Source organism: Rhincodon typus, chromosome 4, assembly GCF_021869965.1.
Source record: "Rhincodon typus isolate 14 chromosome 4, sRhiTyp1.1, whole genome shotgun sequence".
In the NCBI taxonomy this organism is placed as follows: Eukaryota; Metazoa; Chordata; class Chondrichthyes; order Orectolobiformes; family Rhincodontidae; genus Rhincodon; species Rhincodon typus.
This window is the reverse complement of record NC_063335.1, coordinates 43,845,259-43,860,634: the sequence shown is the minus strand read 5'-3', so window position 1 is coordinate 43,860,634 and position 15,376 is coordinate 43,845,259. Positions and strand designations below refer to the sequence as shown.

The following is a 15,376-nucleotide window of genomic DNA, read 5'->3' as shown; positions in this document are numbered from 1 at the left end:
AAATCCTGAGTAAGTCTTGTATGTCCCTTTTGCTGGAACCAACTAACATCTTACAGTGCAGGACTCAACCAGCCAGAGGTGCATTTTTTTCTTCAACTCTGCTTGTATCCTGTCAATGCTGATGAAGAGAAGTCACCCTGTGCTCTCTTAGGAGTCTTGGTGGTGCATAAGGAAGTCTAATTGGGAATTTATTGCTGAGAAGAAGCACTACAGGATTAGACTATTGGAGAGATTGGAGAAGCCTGATCTTCAGTAAAGGCAAGATACTTACAACTGTAGATGCTGAGAACAAGGTTGCTGAGCTTTAGCTTGGTTGCGTTTATTAACTTCATCTCTGAGCTTAGGCAGATTGATGTGCCGTGGAATCATACACTACAGAAGAGGCCTTTCAGCTTATTATGTCTGTACCGCCAAAAATATACTATCACCTACACCTGTCTCACTTTCCCACACTAGGCCTAAAGCCTTGAATGATTGTTACAAAAATTGACTTTGCACACTGCCATGTTGCTATCACCTTCCCAGTCTTTAGTGTGCACATACTGCACTACCCACCTGTCACAACTAGCTTCTAGTGCCTGTGATGCCATTTGTGTTTTTTAAATATGTATATTAGCCCATGTAACATACAGCACAGTTAGCAAGCTCTGTTGAGTCTGATATCCTGAAACTTACTTGCAACACTAAATATCTACATTGTACGAGACACAGACGTATAGGCATATTTAGGATTCTGTGCTTACCGATGTTATAGTGCACGACATATTCCTAGCTGACTGACTGAAGACCCTACACTTAATCCATCACCCACAGGGAAAGAGAAAGAGACACAAGGTAAGGTGGGTGTCTTTATTTTAGAACATCACAGTAATTGTCTTAAAGGTACAGAATCTATGCGATAATACAACAGTTGCAGTAGCCTTTGCAATAGCAGTGCAAAGCAGTCCTTCAGACATTTCTTAATATTACATGGAGTGAATTAACTTGGTTGAAGACTGGCAGCTCTGCTGCTGGGGATCTCAGCAGGAGACTGAAATGCATTAATGACTCAGAAGTTTCAGTTGAAGATTGTTGCAAATGCTTCAGTCTTGTCTTTTCCACTAATTTGCAGGGCTCCCCCATCATTGGGGATGGGGACATTTATTGAGCCTCCCCCTCTTGTCATTTGTTCAGTTGTCCATCAGGTTGCAGCGGGATTGCAGAGCTTTGATCTGATCCATTGGTTCTGGGATTGCTTAGCTCTTGTCCATCTGCTTAGTTGGGGTGAGCTGCCAGTGTTAGTCATACCTCCATGAGCTGGTCGGGTTTCACGATGGGGGCCAAAACTAGCCCTCTGATGCACTGGAAGAATTTGTAAGAGTTAGTATCTCAGTGTGTCAGGAAAGGGATTTACTTGAGTTTTTTAGATAAATTCCAGATGAGCAAAACTGGACCAGTCTGAAGTCAAGGCAACGTCTACAGGGAATGTAATTTTCTGCTTTTGGTTGTGACTGTTTTTGGGAGGCATTTACATATTGCTTACAATGCCAAAGGAAACAAAGGATAAAGGGTTGCCTCAGCTGTAATGTGTTAGGTAGCTGGGTGATCCAATACAAAACGCTATTTGATTAATCTTCATATCACGAAGCCTACCTGGAGATTAAAGTACCAGTTATTAACACTAATCATTTTAATAGGATTATATCATTGTCCGTTGATGAAATACTTTTCCACAGCTACCAATTAATTAATACCCCTGGAAATGAGATTCTGCCACTGTCTCACATTCAATGGGACCAGGCTGTTAGTTTAAACTATGATTAAGGAGTTTAAACAGAGTTAAGAGAATATAAAGGGAATATAGTGCAGGGAAATATTTGGCTGAGAAACTGTGCAAATGAAAGGATGTGGAGGCAATTTAGGGTCAATAACATTGGAGATAGTGATAAGAATGGGACAAAATCAGAACTGAACAAAACAGCTCAATTAAACAAGGGTCTTGGAACATTTTTCGGATCTTAACAGTGTTTATTAGAGATTAACCACTTCAGGGAATCAAATAATTCTTATTTCTTATGGTATTTGTGTGGTGATTTCAGTCCCCTTTTCCATGATGGAAGAATGTTATACTACAAATATATAGTGTAATCAAGACTCTCTACAAACAGTTTAACTAGATTTGAGGTTTACTGTAGCTGAAAACCTTCACATTAGTCAAAGATAAATATTTTTTAGATTATGGATACTACTTTACAAGGCTTTGAATTCCTTTGACTAAATAATTTTCTTCAAAACAGAATGTCAAGGTATGAACCTTTTACTTCAACTGAAAGACAATTGCTCTTGATTAATCTAAGAATTTAGTAGCAGTAAGTAACATATGTTTTGGTCAAATTTTATGTGAGTCTGAAGCTCACATATCTGGGTAATCGAAGGTACATTTTGGATCATACATCACCCACATATGCAAACATTTAGAAATCCAGATCAGTTGCGATACAGATGAGGATATGCAAAAATCACAGTGTACAACAGATATATAAAGTAATTTTGTGTCGTAGCTTGTGGTCAATATCCACACTGACAAGGTTTTTCATTATGCGTTTGTGAGGCACCTTGAGCATTTTCCTAAGTTAAAGAGGCGTAACTAAATGCAAGCTGTTGACTAAAGGCCATAGTAATCACAAAGTATAACACAAGACTCAGTGTGATTAATAAAAACCGAGAGGATTGCAGATGCTATAAATCAGAAAAAAAAAATAGAAATTGCTGGAAAAGCTCAGCAGGCCTGGTAGTATCTGTGGAGAGAATCAGAATTTACATTTCTGATTCAGTTCTGAGGAAGGATCACTGGATCCGAAACATTAACTCTGATATCTCTCCACAAATGCTGCCATACCCGTTGAGCTTTTCTAGCAATTTCTGTTTTTATTTCAGCATGCTGAATGGCTGTCTTCAGTCTGTAATGACTCTATCAAGTTTCTGAACTAGTTTAGAGGATGAGCCATGATACTATTTAATGGTGGATGGCTCGAGCAACCATATGGCCTAATTCTTCTCCTATTTCTCATGACCTAACAACAATGTGTTTAGGATTTTATTTCATAATGAGGTCCACTCAGGGTCAGATTTACAAATTGTACTTTGCACTGTAACAATATTTGCTTTCCTTTGCTCCTTAGGTACAATGAAGTCATGCATATTACAAGCTGTAGTGATCTGTTTGTCATCTCATTTATTTAGTGGGGCTGTGCAGGATGAAAACTTAAGAGCAGGTAAGAATTCTACATAACATATCATGTTATCAGTACCATACCTCACTCAGAGGCCCTTTACCATAGCTCAAATAATCGTTGTTTGAGGATTCTGAAATTATGCCATGATTATTTTATAATACATATCCATATCACATTATAATGGAGAAATTAAAGAAAAAGGTGGCACTTTTCAGCTTTGTTTCATAGAAAACATAGGGGACTATATATTTCCATGTCTTTTATTGAAAAGTAATGTACCTCTGCCCCATGACTTACATGAATGAACATAGAAATGGATCAAAATTTTCTGCAAACCATTTAGTTTCCTGGTCTGAATATAGGAACAGAGTTAATCATGCTACAAGTGCTTTTTTTTTTAAACTAGCTCTTAAATGAGAGTGATACTGGCAGTGCTACAGGTATTATCCGGCCCAGTTGCCCCAGGAAGCTGGTGGTGGCCTTCATTCTTGAGTTGCTGCAGTCCTTTTGGCGATGTTGCCTCCATTATGGAAGTGAAAGTGAAATTCCAGGATCTTGGTCCAGCAGCATGAAGGAACGCTGATAACTCAAAACATATTGCTGGTGTGTGCCCTGGAGAGGAACTTGGAGATGATGGTTTCTTATGACATTGCTTCTCTCATTCTTAACCATGATGTTTGTAATGCTGGAAGTTATGAATGAATGATTTTATTTTCACGTGTATTTTACAGTTAGAGTACAATAAAATACTGTGCAAAGCTTTCCTTTGGCGTCATTTCAATAATATATGTATAAGGATTAAAAAAATGTTAAAGAGAGCCCATCAGTCCTGAGCCAGCTTATCACCATCGACGACACCTCCGTCACCAGCTTTGGTCCGCTGCTTTGTCGTCGTCCAAACTGGACCCAAACAATTTGCCGATACTCAGGCGCCATCTTTCACCGATACTCCTCTGCCTTGCCGCCACCCACGTTGGACCAACCATTATCGGAGTCGCATCTCTCGCTGCTGGGCCCACCTTGTTGATGTCACTGTGATGCATTTCCACCACCGCTTCACCACTGCCAGCTCCGGAGCCCACCCAGCGATGAAGTCATCAATCCTCAGATGCCATATTTTGCCGCTGGGCCCACCTCGCCAATGTTGCCTCCACCGGAGCAGCCACCGATTCTGATGCAAGGTTCCATGCTTGCCCTGGGAAAGTAAGGAAGGGCTCACTGACTGTGCTCATTCATCTCTGCGCTGGGCACTGAGCCCGCTTGAAATCCATGCTGGGTTCTCACCGCCACCAATGCTGTCTGAGCTCAGGACACAAAGTAAGTAAAGATATAGAGGGACAAAAAAAAAGAGAAAAGAGAAAAAAAAAAGATAGAATTGAAAATCAGTCAGAGCAGATGAGCTCCAGCTCAGGATTCTGCCGCCATCTTGTTCTTTGCTTCTAGCATTCAAATAAAGTTAGCCTGTAAGTGGTACATGTTGCAGCCACAGCGTGCTGATGATGAAAGGGATGGATATTCTGTTTAGCAGTGGGTGGGGGGTACCAAACAAACAAAGTACAGTAAACCAGTGGTGATGAGATTCATGAATGTTGCAACCAAATCCATCTACACAAGCGGTGTGTACTCTATGGGATTCCTGAATTGAGCCTTGTAGATGGTGGAGTGATGTTAGGACCTGTGACATTCATTACAGAGTATCCGCACTCTGACAACATTGTGGATTTGATAAGACTAAGCTTCCAACTAGTCCAGGATGTTCGTGGCAGAGAAACAGATCATTGTGTGTCTTTCATGATCAGGGATGGTGTGTGAGTAGACAATGGGATTTTGCCTTTTTTGAGATCATCTTTACTGATTTATATCTTACTTGCTACTTGTCAGTGCAAACTTGGATATTGTCCACGTCCTAATGTAGGTTGGCATTGGCAGATCCATTCCCATATGAATTGTTGACTTATTGAAAAAAATACTTAAATCATTAATGTTCTGTATTTCTTGATATTTAATAATAGCATGGACCTTACATTCCCATACTTTTTCACATTTTTGGAGGTCATGATTACCATTTTGAACTGGATGTTTTGATCAAATGGAGACCAATGGAACCAGGGGAACTGTGCAAGTAACAAATATCGTTTTGGTTGTTAGTACCTTAATAAAGTCTCATTGCAGGCCTTTGAGCAACATTCATGCTTTCAACTCCACATACATTGGGTGGCATTGTGCAACAGATTTAGAAGTAACCTTGGTGGGATGCTTTGCCAACAGCAGAAATAGCATTTTTGTTTTCACATAAATATTTAGGATTTTCATTGATTACTTCTGATCTGTCAACAGGATGCAGAACAGCAGTGAATGACTTGGTTTTCATTATGGATGGATCTTGGAGTGTGGGATCTAACAACTTTGAAATAGCAAAAACGTGGCTTGTTAATGTCACAAGTGGCTTTGATATTGGACCTGAATACACTCAAGTTGCCGTTATCCAGTACAGTGACACCCCACGTCTGGAAATTTCATTTGGCCAATTCCTGACCAATAAAGAACTAATTGCTGGAATAGAAAATATTCAATACCTTGGTGGAAATACTCAAACAGGTCGTGCTATTAAGTTTGCAACAGAGATTGTTTTTCCGTCTTCACAAAGAAATAAGACAGCTAAAAACAAAATTGCCGTTGTCGTCACAGATGGAAAGTCTCAGGATGATGTTGTTGATGCTTCTGTTGAAGCACGTTCTGACAAAATTATCCTGTTTGCTGTCGGAGTTGGATCTGAAATAACAGAATCAGAGCTTAAAATGATTGGCAACAAACCATCTACAACTTATGTCATATTTGCTGACGATTACAGAACTATAGACAGAATTAAGGAAGCAATGCAGCAGAAGATATGTGAAGGTGAGTGTTTACTTACCTTAATTATTTGGTGACGTTGCAGCAATTTAGTCACATTCTGATAGGACATTTTGCATTTGAGTTTTCATGGTTGTAATTTACCAAAAATTCCAGAGTTGTTCCACTTCTGCAAAGCTCAAAAATGCAGCCCAGAAGCAAAGTGCTTCATTAATGGGTAGGAAAGAGATGATCTGGTTTAGCTTGTCATTCATTTACATTTTATCATCCATGAGATAGACATGAAATGACAGGGAAGGATAGAGACATCTACAATGAAGAAGACCCACCCTCATGCATGGAGGAAGATAGGTACTATTAAATTGTTTACAGGACATGACTGCAAGAGCTAAACTCTGAAATATAAATAATTCAAGCACTTATCAACAAACCATTGAAAACAGGAATAAAAATATCTGGCGATCTGTCCACTGATCCTCTAGAAGTTTCCAGCAAATCCTTTGGTCCTTTTAATTATTAACAGTGACCACAAACATAGTTACATAGTTTCACATTATCATGAAGCACACCTTGAGACCTGTGGCAATGAAATGACTGGATTTCTTCCTACCGTTCGTATTCAGAAAAAAAAATTATAAATTATTGCTTAGTGTCTCCCTTTTCATCGCTGCATTCCCTCACATTCTTCCTGGGTTTACATCAGTCAGACATTATTGAGTCTTTCATGGTGCACTTGATAGCTTTTGCGGAGAATCACTTCCAATGCCATAACTCTGCAGTATGACGGCTTTTTGGTTTCCATCCACACAGGATATCCCAGTTATATGTGGTACACAAGCTACAAATCAATCGAGGGTTGTTCTTTCTAGATACACATCAGTTGTAAAGATATTTATTAATCTGTAAATTCAACATAAATTATTTCTGGTGAATCGATCCAGTTACCCTATAACCTATCCAGATGAATTGACTGATGACCCCTTGGTTTAACATCACATCCGAAAGAAACCAACTCTGAAAATGCAGCACTGCCCCAATACTATTCTGATGTGTCGGTTTATATTGTGTTCAATGAGTGCATTTAAGACATGAACCCATAACTTCTGACAAGTATTGTGTCATAACTGTGCTAGATTCACATTTTGAAACAAACAGACGCTGTTACACTTTTTATTGAATCTGATAATCTCCACCTACCCTCAATCCAGCAGCTGGGACTAAGGACTATTTTGTAACTCTTAAAAATGCATTGCCAACCTGCTGAAGGTAGTTTGAAGCAATGTCTTGGCAAGTGCCACAATAATTCCTCCCTTTTGTGGGAAAATAATATTAACTGACATTTCTTAGTGTCTACCTTATAGGTCAGTTTATGCTTGTGCATATAGCCATTCCTGTTCATTCTGAGCCCAAATGGCTATTTCATGAGAACACAGCTATCTTTCTGTTATAAGTCCATTACCTGCTATCCTTCTTCATTTAAGACAGGAAGTTCCTTAAATACTTTAAAAGATATTGCAGCCAGAGATTATAATGGTTGCAATCTTGCAACAGTATTTCTGTAATAGTGGATTAACCAACAAATATAAGTTGCAGATATGGGTTTATGCATAAGTATTATAATTCGACTTCATTCTTCCAAATAGGATCTCTCACTGTCCCTTGAACATTTTCACACAAGTGTTGCCAACCTTCTGGGAATTTTTAGGAGTCTCCCAGAATTTAAGATAGATGTGCTGAGGCTAATCTGTCCAATCCTAGAGAAAGTCTTGAGTTGGTCACAACAGGACTTCCTTGCTATTCCAGTGCTCCAAAGAGAGGAGGCAGGGTTTGGGTAAACTGACAGAAGAGGTTTGCAGGCCTGAATGGACTGTTGTTATTCCTATCATTATAAATTATTGCCTGTTTACTCATATGCTTAGTGAAATCAAGTAATCTGGAGAATAATGTTGTCCTTAAGTCCAATTTGGCATGGAGAAATAGTGCTTAAAATAAACTTGGCTTGATTTGTAAGGGTTCTTTTGTTGAATATCCCAGCCTTCTGACTGATGTCAACGTTGTTACGTGGATAGGAAACATAGTATCTGTGTGATAGATTTCTTTAAATGTTCAATTGTGGAATATTCTGTACAAGTGAGTGGTGCCAGACATTACAAAAGGAAATTGCGATAATATTCTGGATCTACACCGAAACCACAACTGCATAGAGCCACTCTTACTGTTATTGAAAGAAACATGCAAAAATAATTCATCCATTAATATAACAAACGCCCAAGTAAAATAATAATTTTTTTTTTCAATTTTGTTGAACTGTTTTGAATATAGTTAATTTTTCTGGGTTTCTGTTGCTTTGATTTGATTTATTGTAGTCACATGTACCTAAGTACAGCGAAAAGCTTTGTTTTGCAAGCAGCATACAGGTAGATCATAGCAGACAAGGACATATTGATCATAGGATGCTTAGACAGAGCGAGGCATACAGGTTACACTGCACAGGAGGTGCAAGATCAACATTAGCAACATCAGCATTACCTCTGCAACTGGATCCTCAGCTTTCTGACCCACAGGCTGCAAACAGTGAGGATAGGTAACTGTACTTCCTCAAAAGCACTCAGCACTGGAGCCCCCCAAGAATGCATCCTCAGCCTCCTACTGTACTCCTTGTATACCTACAATAGTGTTGCCAAATTCCAAACGAACACCATCTACAAGTTCGCTGCTGACACCACTGTAGTGGGATGGATATCTAACAATAATGAGTCAAAATACAAAAGGGAGATAGAGGGCTTGGTGATGTGGTGCAATGAAAACCATCTGTCTCTCAACATCAGCAAAACTAAAGAACTAATCATCGACTTCAGAAAGAAAGGAGGAGAACATGTCCCCATCTATATCAATGGAACTGAGGTTGAGAGGGTGAAGAGCATCAAGTTCCTAGGAGTAACGATAACTGACGACCTGTCCTGGACTTCCCACATAAATGTGATAAGAAGACACAACAGCGCCTCTTCTTCCTCAGGCGTTGTTTTGCCAACATTCAGGAAATTTGGCATGCCCATAATACCCCTCACCAACTTCTACAGATGCACCACTGAAAGCATACTGTCCTGGTGCATAACGGCCTGGTATGGTAAATGCTCTGCCCAGGACCGTAAGAAACTACAGAAGGTGGTGTGCACAGTCCAGACCATCACGGAAGCCAACCCTTCTATCCATGGGCTCCATTTACATGGCTCGCTGCCAACATCATCAAAGACCCATTGCACCCCAGTAATGATCTCCTACAACTCTTCCATCAGGCAGAAGATACAGAAACCTGAACATACACACAAGCAGGTTCAGGAACAGCTTCTTTCCTGCCATTATCAGACTGTTGAATGGACTTTAGCCTCAAATAATGAAACCTACAATATAACCTGTATGCCTCTAAGTCTTTTTGATCTCTACATCCTTTGCTTGCTGTGATCTACCTGTACTGCTCATAAACAAAGATTTTCACTGTATTTCGGTACACATGACAATATAATCAAATCAAATCAGTTAGAGAGTCCATTCAGCAGTCTAATAACGGCAGGGAAGAAGCTGTTCTTGAACCTGTTGGTGCATGTGTTCATGCTTCTGTATCTTCTGCTTGATGGAAGAGGTTGCAAGAGAGCATTACTGGGGTGGGAGGTGTCTTTGATGATGTTGGCAGCCTTTCTATGACAACGACAAGTGTAAATGGAGTCCACGGATGAGAGGTTGGCTTCCGTGATGGTCTGGGCTGTGCACACAATGTTTTGTAGTTTCTTATGGTTCTGGGCAGTACAGTTGCCGTACCAAGTCATTATGCACCCAGATAGAATGGTTTCTGTGGTGCATCTGTAGAAGTTGGTGAGGGACCTTATGGACATGCCAAATTTCCTGAGCCGCCTGAGGAAGTCCAGGACAGATTGTCAGTTATTGTCACTCCGAGGAACTTGACACTCTCAACCCTCTCCACCTCCGCTCCGTTGATGTAGATGGGGGTGTGTCCTCCTCCTTTCTTCCTGAAGTCAATGATCAATTCTTTTGTTTTGCCGACATTAAGAGAGAGGTAGTTGTCATTGCACCATGACACCAAGCCCTCGATCTCCTTCCTGTATTCTAACATTGCTCTTTGATATCCATCCTACCACGGTGTTGTTATCAGCAAACTTGTAGATGGTGTTCATTTGGAATTGGGTTATGCATTACTGGCTGTACAGGGAATACAGTACGGTGCTGAGAATGCATCCTTGGGATTGAGGGTTGTTGGGGAGGAGGTGCCATTGTCTATCTTCGCTGATTGCGGTCTGTGGGTCAGGAAGCTGAGGATCCAGTTCCAGAGTGCGGAGCTGAGACCGAGATCTCAGAGTTTTGAGGTTAGGCTGGAGGGGATTTTGATGTTGAAGGCAGAGCTGTAGTTGATAAGTAGGAACCTAATTTAGGTGCCCTTGTTATCCAGATGTTCCAGGGATGAGTGTAGGGCTAGGAAAATGGTGTCTGCTGTGGACCTGTTTCATCGGTAGGCAAATTGTAAGGGATCGAGGCAGGCTGGGAGGCTAGAGTTGATGTCGGCCATGACCAGCCTCCCGAAGCATTGTCCTGTTCCTGGGATAGTGCTGTTCTCAGCCAATATCAAATCCAGTTAAAAGCAATCCCCTTCATAAATTGGAAAGTAATGGAAGGAGTGCCACTGAATATGGATAGGTGTGTAAATATTTTTCGTCACAGACGTAATAGGGATAATTGAAATCAATAGGATGAGTTCTCAAGAGCCGGGTGATTTACTTTAGCATGGTAGGCCACAATTTGTGTCAGTCAGTTTTTCTAATCCCAACACAGTAAAAGACCTGTTGAAAAAACAACAGTTCTGATGTCTGTCCTAATAAGTATATAGTATAAGAGAAAAATATCATGATCCTATCTAATTTGGACATTTATTTAACCTTATTTCTTTATGTAGGCTTACATTGCCAGTGCAGTACTGAGGGAGTGCTACACTGCTGGAAGTGCTGTCATTTTGGCGAGATGTTAAACCAAGGTTCTGTCTGCCTTTTCAGGTGGATGAAAATATTCCCATGGCACCATTCCTAAATAGAGCAGGAGAATTATTGCTGGTGTCCTGGTCAATATTTAGCTACCAATATACAGCCAAAAACAAATTATTTGGTTATAATCATGTTTCAGTTTTGGGATATTAGATTCCCTACAGTGAAGAAACAGACCCTTTGGCCCATCACGTCTGCACCAAACCTCCAAAGAGCATCCCACCCAAACCCATATTCCCAAAGCACCTAACTGCACAACCGTGGATACTACAGGGCAATTTAGCATGGCCAATTCACCTAACCTACACATCTTTGGTCTGCAGGAGGAAACTAGAGTACCCAGCAGAGAGAACAAGCAAACTCCTCGTAGACAATTACCTGAGGCTGGAATCAAACCCAGGACCCTGGCACTGTGAAAGCAGCAGAGCTAACCATTGTGCCACCATGCCAATTATCTTGCTGTGTGTAAATTGTCTTGTGTTTCCTACATTGCAATGTACACTGGACTTCAAAAGTACCTAAGTGGCTGTAAAATGCTTTGTGACATTATGATAGTGGGATATGTGCCTTGTAAGCAGAAGATCTTTCTTTATTTTGAAGATTTATGTGTATGAGGAAAAACTGAAAAGGTACATTTTTAAGGAGACAGTCAGAAATGGAAGGTTGTAAAAATAATTGCTTCCTATTTTTCACTCACAGTTTAAGGTTGTCAACACTCTCAAAATATCTGGATGTCTCTTGAGACCAAAGCTAAATCTCCTTGGTGCTATTACTATCAATCTGAGAGAGAAGTAGATCTCTGTGCCTCTGTACTCCCTTCTCCCTTTCTCCAATATGTTTCCCACAACCCACTCATTTACCTTTTCAGATTAGATGGTGGTAATTGAGTTTGACATTTTGTTGTGCTGCCCTAATGCCTCTGCTGACTCCTCAAAGTCACTTACCCATTCATCCTTACAATTAAGAACACCACAGTCATAGAAGTCTACAGTGCAAAAAAAGACCCATTGGCTGATTGAGTTTGTACTGGTCAAGCCATACACCTTACAATTTTAGTCCCATTTTCTAGCAGTTGGCCCATTGCCTTTATGCCTTGCCATACCTCTGGTGTACATGTAAATACTTTCTAAATGTTATCAGGGTTTCTGCCTCTACCACCCTCACAGGCAGTGAGTTCCAGATTCCCAACACCCTCTTGGTGAAAAATAAATCCTCATGTCCCCTCTAAGCCTCCTGCCCCTTTCCTTAAATTTATGCTGCCTGGTCACTGAGTCACTCCACCAAATGGGAAATGTTCCTTCCTGTCTACCCTATCTGTGGCCCTCATAATTTTGTACATCTCAATCATACTACCCTCAGTCTCCTCTGCTCCAAGGAAAACAATCCCAGTATTTTGAATCTGTCTTAGTAAGTGAAATTCCCTGTCCTAAGCAACATGCTGATAAATCTCCTCTGCACTCCCTCTAGTACAGTGACATCCCTCCTATACTGTGGATTCCAGAACTGCACCCAGTACTGTAGCTGTGGCCTAACCAATGTTTTATGTTCCAGCATAATATCCCTGCTGTTTAAATTTATGTCTTAACCAATAAAAGCAGGAATCGCATATGCTTTCTAGACCATTTCAACTAAAGGGGCTGGTGTATGGGCACACCAAGATTCCTCTGATCCTCAGTACATCCCAGAGTCCTACCGTTCATCATGTATTTGTTTGTCTTGTTTGTCCTGCCCAATTGCATCGCCTTATAATTATATGGATTGAATTCCATTTGCCACCGATCACACATCTGACTAGCCAATCTATATTATTTTGAAGGTATCCTCCTCACTATTTTCCAACCCAACAATTTTTGTACATTCCGCAAACTTACTGACTGACTGTCTTATATTCAAGTCTAAATAGTTTATATACACCACAAACAGCGACAGCATCAACTCTGATTCCTACGGAACCCCACTGGATGTAGGCATCCAGTCACAAAAACACCTTTGACCATCATCCTCTGTTTCCTGCACTCAGCCAATTCTGGATCCAATTAGCCAAATTTCCTTGGATCCCATGGTCTTTTATTTTCACTATGAAGTGGGAAATTTTAAATGAAAGGAGCACAACAATACTTCTATATAGAGCTTTCATAACTCTTGGACACCTAAAAGTACTTTGCAACTAATTAGGTACTTTTGAATTGTAGTCATGGTAGTATATTGAAAAATGCAGCAGCCATTTGTTTTTACAGCAATGTTCCACAAATAGCAATGGAACAAATGACCAGATATTAACTTCTTTTTCATGATCTTAAGGGATAAATGTTAGTCAAAATGCTAGGAGCACTTGCCAGTACTTTGAAAAGTATCACAGAACTCTTAAATTTCAACCAAATAAAAAATTGGCTAACTGCTAAAAGATCAAAGAATGTAAAGCAGAAAACATCAGAAATGAAAACATGAATGAGTTATGACTATGATTGCCAAATTTCATGGAATTCCCAGTCTTCTCTGGGACTAAAAGATTAAACTCCGAGGCAATAGGAAATTTTGTGCCTTGTTTACAGTATGCAGGCCAACTTCCTGTTCATTGAGAACGGAAAGCAACTGTTGGACTGTGGAAATGTGGGTAATAGTTGGCCTCCACCGTTGTGAGATCACTTTGAGGGAATATATAAATGATCAAGGCACTAGGATGTAAAGCAACGTGTCGTCAGTGATGTGTATGAGTAATTGCAGCCGTTGCAGTGAGTTGCTGAATCCCTCAAATTTACCTGCTTGTTGCGCTATTGTGTAATGTGTGTCAGTTGCAGTCTTCAAACAAATTGAACCTATTTATAGTTTACCAATCACGTGTGGGTGATTGGTAAGTTTGCATTTAAGGAACCCAGAAACACAACTTGGCAGTGATGTTATAAGTATGAAGACCACAGAACGGGGCCACAGACATGATTGTTGCTGCAAAGAGGCTGTATGAGTATTAAAACATTGGGAGGAAGAGTCCCTTAATAGGTAAGACTTTGCAAAACAGTGAGTACCTTATTTGGGGAGACAGCTGGATTAATTCAGAGTTGCACTGTGCAATCAGTTTTGAATTGGGTAGAAAAACTCCAGGTCCATTGAGCTGTTCTTGGGTGCCATGCCTGTACAAATGACAAAAAAAAGTATGAAATTGAAAAATAATGCGTGTGGCCATATCCTGAAATGCAGCCATAAAAGAGGGAACTTTTTTTTAAAAATGGCAACTTCGTTGCTGAGTCTCTCCTGGTGTAGAGGGGTTACAAATACCCTATGCTTGGGAGTTTGAAAGTTTATCGGTATGAAAGCGTAGGCCCTATCAAAATGTAGGCATTTTAAATTAAGGATTGAATTATGCTATTCAGATTTATCTGTCACAGAACAACAATCGCTGAAAATAAATTATAGCTAATTGGAAGCAAGCAGCTGCATGGAATCAACATTTTGGACCTGCCTGAGGAAGACCAGGTAGTCTCTGGTAAACTTTAGAACATGTTACAAAATAGCTTTGTATTAGTAAAATTGAATTTCAGAATGCACCAATGGGAGCTGATGGCTGACAGGTAACAGCCCTCCACAAGAATCAACTATCGAAAGAGCACAGACTGCAATTTTTGAAGCCTAAATGCTTGAATGGGTAATGGGATAAAAGTTGCTTCAAAGCTGATCAAAGTCTTCTGAAAATAACTTTCTGGAGAAGAAGAATGATCACGATATTGTCACACTACTAAAAGATTTCAGAAAATAAGAGTCATTGTTGCTGAATAGGAACTGGGTAATGTGTAAGCCAAGGCCACTGCATAGTATGCCGAGTGGGAGGAGATTAGAGTCGCCAATACAGGAAACCTGATTCTGGGGTTGCAATCAGGAGGACCATCAGCACTTGTTTAAGTCGTGTAAACAGGTATTGTCAGAAGAAACATGATCTACGGTATTACAACCCAAGAAAGAAAGCAGTCTTGGAGGGCAATGCATCTCCAAAAGGGTTACGAGCATATCTTATGCAACGTGAAAAGCCGACATTTGCCTCTAAACATCTTTTGCAAAAGCAATCCAACTATTAAAAAATGGAGGGTGAGACACTTGTTCTGGTGTCTCAAGATTCCAAACATACTTATTTGATAGATGAGTTGTTATGGAAACTGACTGCAAACAATTGGAAATAATTTGGCACAAGTCACTGATAAGTGTACACCCAGATTACAGTGACTTGAAATAAAAATGAAGTGACACCATCTATGAAATCACCTATCAAGT

General features: G+C 40.2%; 1 protein-coding gene across 1 annotated transcript in view; it reads left to right on the top strand.

The window, feature by feature from the left end:
* Window positions 1–3,166: 3,166 nt before the first annotated feature.
* Window positions 3,167–15,376, top strand: part of LOC109933208 (collagen alpha-1(XXI) chain-like) — a 153,334-nt gene continuing 141,124 nt past the window's right edge. Inside the window, exons 1-2 of the mRNA XM_048595740.1 lie at window positions 3,167–3,254; window positions 5,553–6,113. Of these exons, the coding sequence (XP_048451697.1) occupies window positions 3,167–3,254; window positions 5,553–6,113 (649 nt within the window). The remainder of the gene's footprint in view (window positions 3,255–5,552; window positions 6,114–15,376) is intronic.